Source organism: Argentina silus (assembly GCF_951799395.1).
Source record: "Argentina silus genome assembly, chromosome: 7".
Taxonomy (NCBI): Eukaryota; Metazoa; Chordata; class Actinopteri; order Argentiniformes; family Argentinidae; genus Argentina; species Argentina silus.
Genome location: NC_139661.1, coordinates 22855173 through 22860172, shown reverse-complemented (window position 1 = coordinate 22860172; position 5000 = coordinate 22855173). Strand labels below are relative to the sequence as shown.

Sequence of the window (5000 nt, the reverse complement as noted above, 5' to 3'; positions counted from 1 at the left end):
TTGTTTAACACTTTTTTGCTGACTACATAATTCCATATGTGTTCCTTCATAGTTTTGATGTCTTCAATATTAATCTACAATGTAGAAAATAATAAAAAAATAAAGAAAAACCATTGAAGGAGAAGGTGTGTCCAAACGTTTGACTGGTGCTGTAGTTCTGTCATGGTCCTTGCTTATTATCGTCTCTTGGTCCATAAAGTTTGGTTTCTGTCTCCGTAATAAACGTCAGGTGTAATATGTAGGCCTGCAGAGTAACTGGACGGACGGCCAGGTGGTTGAGTAAACACTTTAAAGTAAACAGTATAAACCAGCATAACTGTTACAAGCTCCCAAGTGCTTTTCTTTATTAGTCAGATAGCGTTTCCACCCACACTGGTTCATGGATGAGAGCACGGCGGTTGTGGGGGTTCATTTCTTTATTTTTGACGTGATTATAACCTGCCAGGTATGATAAACAGGAAGTTTCTTTGTGGACCAGATGTGCCCACAGCTTGAGTCTCAGTGGGCGGACAGACTGCACTTCAAAAGTCTCTCTCTCTCTCTCTCTCTCTCTCTCTCTGTCTCTCTCTCTGTCTCTCTGTCTCTCTGTCTCTCTGTCTCTATTCTAGCAAAGAAAGATTTCCAGATTTTGAGTGAAGGGTCTGCAGGGGGATGCAAGACCAGTATCTTGGTTGATGTGTGTGTGTGTCTTTCTGACACGAGCAGGGGCCCAGCTGTGACGTCTGAAGGGTGTTGATTAAACTATAAATCTGCTTTGTGTGTGTTTGTGTGTGTGTGTGTGTGTTTGTGTGTGTGTGTGTGTGTGTGTGAGAGAGAGAGTGAGAGAGAGAGAGAGAAGGAGACAGAGACAAGGAGTCTTTGCAGAGGGAGTGTATTGCTTAGTTTGGGAAGATATTCAATTGCAGTTATATATGTATATATATCTTCATGTATATATCTTCATGTAAGGAGACACACACCTTCACATGTTCAATATGGATAGGGTATAAGCTCCTATGAGTAATGGTAATTCTTGTTCCTTGAGCATCATTTACTTATATTTCTTCCATGCAGTACTGTTTTTGATAGCCATTTTGTCACTGTAGAAAAGTGTCCCTGATACCAATTCTCTTGGCAAAGGTTGTCAGGTTTCTGGCTACATTCATTTCTGGTAATAACACGTGTCAGAGCCGAAAGTGAACACATTGATTTTCTGACCTGTCACAGAGAGGTGGAGGAGGCGAGGGGAGAGGGGGAGGAGGCTAGGGGAGAGGGGAGAGGGGGAGGAAGAGGGATGGGAGGGAGGAGAGAAGGGGTGAACGAAAGAACGAGAGAGAGGAAGAGTCTCCAATCTGATGAATGATGTACTGTGTTTCTGGTTAGTCTGGTTGAGCAGTGATATAATAGAGGTGAGAGAGAGGGAGAGGGAGAGAGAGAGAGAGAGAGAGAGAGAGAGAGAGGGGGAGAGAGAGGGGGAGAGGGAGAGCAGAGAGGGAGTGGGTGAGGAGGGTATTGTAAATAAAGATTAATGGTCACTCTCTCTCTGCCCATTTATCTGTAGAGGTAGTAGAGCCTACTCTCTGAATGTTGTGTGTGTGTGTGTGTGTGTGTGTGTGTGTGTGTGTGTGTGTGTGTGTGTGTGTGTGTGTGTGTGTGTGTGTGTGTGTGTATGTGCCTGTGTGCGCACGTGCCTGTGTGTGTGTGTGTGTGTGTGTGTGTGTGTGTGTGTACGTGCATGCATGTGTCCGTGCCTGCGTGTGTGTGTGTGTACGTGGCCTGTGTGCGCACGTGCATGCGTGTGTGTGTGCATGTGTATGTGGCAAATAGGCTCTTGTACCTCAACTTTCTGTGTGTCAGTGAGTGATTCACTGCACGGTTTCAGATGTCCTGGGAGAGGAGGTGGATGAATGAGGGCTGTTGTAGACGTCCTGACCCATTCAGCCTGGCGCAGCGGGACTGGGGAAGGCTGTTCCTCACCCCGTGACTGGGCTCTTATGCTAACTTACTTATTACTCTACTAGGATTAGAGGAATTAGAGGCGGCTGGTGAAATGGGTGTGTGTGTGTGTGTGTGTGTGTGTGTGTGTGTGTGTGTGTGTGTGTGTGTGTGTGTGTGTGCGCGTGAGTGCGTGTGGATCACATGAAGATCACAAACTTTTAAAAAGGTCCTGAACACCCAGAACCTGGCTGGGGAGAAAAACAGTTGCATTCCAGCAGCAACTACACAGATATTCCTCCTGGTGTGACAATATGCTTTAGTTACAACATCTACATATTCACTTGTACAGCAACCGTTTACTTAAATTCCCTCCATATCTACAGTAGGTGTCATGGGTTAAATATATCTGCTATCAGCTCTGAGAATGCTGTAACACTGGGTGCTGTAGAGATGATTAGCGTGCAGCAGCAGCAGTGTGATGGTCTACTGCTCTGCCAGCGTGTCAAATAGCTGGATGACTTCTGGACACTTTCAGTATTTTACAGGCTTGGAATGGAGCCGCTCCTCTAAACGGCTCTAACAGAGGACGCCTGCATGCGTGCCATCGAGCTAATGGACAGTCTTGGCCTTGGTTAATGGAGCCCCGCCCTCTAGGCAGAGCAGATAATTTAATTAACGTCAGACTCCCTCCCTCCCTCCCTCCCTCCCTCCCTCCCTCTCTCCTCCATCTCCCTCCTTCACCCCATCCCCTCTCCCTCCCCTCCTTCCCAAGTGACTCATCTGTATTGTGCTACACTTATCCCCATCATCATTCATTCATTCATTCATTCATTCATTCATTCACGTTTTAAATAGAAATCTCAATCACCACTGTCATGAAGCCCAATATATACAATGGTTCACATATATATGTGTATATATATATATATATATTCATCTCCATACAATCAATAAGCAGTAACTCACTGTTCCAGCATGAGCCCCTGTTTCTGAAACAGAGCATGAGCTGAACATCCACTCATAGAGGAACTGGCTGTTTTTATCTTGGTTCAGTCCATTACCATTCCTCTCACGGTGCCGATGCTTTTAACGTTTCTGGAGGACAGACATATTTAGAGTCATTCTAATGGTCCATGATCTAATGGATCCTCCCTGTGATTCATAGAAAGGCAGACACACTGTACTGTATGTCATTGAGTGTGGCTGAAAGCAGAATGGCTGATTATGAGACGAAAAAAAAAAAATATGTCTGTCTGTCTGCCTGTCTGTCCGTCTGTCTGTCTGTCCGAACATCCCCCCATCTCCACACGATGCTGGGGAGTTAACAGCTCACATAACAGCTGACATTCAGTCTGTCTTTTCCAGGTGGCATCGCAGGGGGAATAGAGATCTGTATCACCTTTCCTACAGAGTATGTGAAGACCCAACTACAGCTGGACGAGAAGGCCAACCCACCCAAATTCAGGGGCATCGGTGAGTGTGTCCAATGTTCTCTCTCTCTCTCTCTCTGTCTCTCTCTCTCTCTGTCTCTCTCTGTCTGTCTCTGTGTCTGTCTCTCTCTGTCTCTCTCTGTGTCTGTCTCTCTCTGTCTCTCTCTGTGTCTGTCTCTCTCTGTGTCTGTCTCTCTCTGTCTCTCTGTGTCTGTGTCTCTGTGTCTCTGTGTCTGTCTCTCTCTGTGTCTGTCTCTCTCTGTCTCTCTGTCTCTCTGTCTCTGTCTCTGTCTCTCTCTCTCTCTCTCTGTGTCTGTCTCTCTCTCTCTCTCTCTGTCTGTCTCTGTGTCTGTGTCTGTGTCTGTGTCTCTGTCTCTGTGTCTGTCGCTCTCTCTCTCTCCCTGGACCTAATTATCTAATTACCCATCATCCTCAGGTGCATTAGTGATTCTGGCAGGCTGTCACCCTGCTTGTTTGTATGACTATAAACAGACACAGACACACACACACACACACACACACACACACACACACACGTACAGTCTGTCTGGTTTCTCTTGGCTGGAGCTCTGAGGATCTGAGACCTTCCTAATGAGCCTGCAGGCAGATGTTGCATTTTCAATCCTGTTTCAGCAGACCAATCGGCTGTACGTTTGATATGGTTGAAGTCGTGTCTCATACAATATTTGTGTATTCAGAATGTGGTTTTAATGTTGTTGTGTGTGTGTCTGTCCCTCTATATTTGTGTTCAGTGCTGTGTGGATTGTATTTTTCACAGGTGACTGTGTGAAGCAGACAGTCCAAGGTCACGGTGTGAGGGGTCTCTACAGAGGACTCAGCTCTCTGGTGTACGGATCCATACCCAAATCAGCTGTCAGGTATGTCACTACCCCCCCCCCCCCCCCTCCTCCCCCACGGTTCTAATTGGCTCCTCCAATCACTCATCCACACTATGGCCATAAAACCACCAACCAGACAGCACCAATTATTGTAGTCCATTACCCACAATGCAAGGCACAAATGCTACACTGCTCTCCTGTGGAATGATGTTATTCTTTCATAGGGATGACATTTACCTCCCTGCACGCACGCACGCACGCACGCACGCACGCACGCACGCACGCACACCTCTGGTTTAGCATCTCTATTCTAGCATCATCTATTTCTCTCTGCTTCTCTCTCTGTCTCTCTTTCTCATTTGTTTTCTCGCGCGCGTGTGTGTGCATTTGTGTTTGTGTTTGTGTATGTGTGTGTGTGTGTGTGTGTGTGTGTGTGCGCGTCTGTGTGTGTGTGTGTGTGTGTGTGCGTCTGTGTGTGTGTGTGTGTGTGTGTGTGTGCGTCTGTGTGTGTGTGTATGTATGTGTGTGTATCTGTGTGTGTGTGTGTGTGTGTGTGTGTGAGTGAGTGAAAGGGTAGAGCCTGTCTGTACAGTGGACAGACAGACTCAGCCAGGCGGAGCAAAGCTGCCAGGCAGTTCAACCTCAGGCAGGATCTCAATGTTGATACAGGGAGGGGGATCTGTGTGTGTGTGTGTGTGTGTGTGTGTGTGTGTGTGTGTGTGTGTGTGTGTGTGTGTGTGTGTGTGTGTGTGTGTGCGTGTGCGCGTGCGTGTGCGCGTGTGTGTGTGTGTGTGTGATTTACATTATTACTATT

At 46.9% G+C, this 5000-nt stretch overlaps 1 protein-coding gene across 1 annotated transcript in view; it reads left to right on the top strand.

Moving 5' to 3' along the window:
- LOC310807520 (somatomedin-B and thrombospondin type-1 domain-containing protein) overlaps nt 1-5000 on the top strand; it is a 16217-nt gene that overhangs the window by 5542 nt on the left and 5675 nt on the right. Inside the window, exons 2-3 of the mRNA XM_083674017.1 lie at nt 3283-3390; nt 4126-4225. Of these exons, the coding sequence (XP_083530143.1) occupies nt 3283-3390; nt 4126-4225 (208 nt within the window). The remainder of the gene's footprint in view (nt 1-3282; nt 3391-4125; nt 4226-5000) is intronic.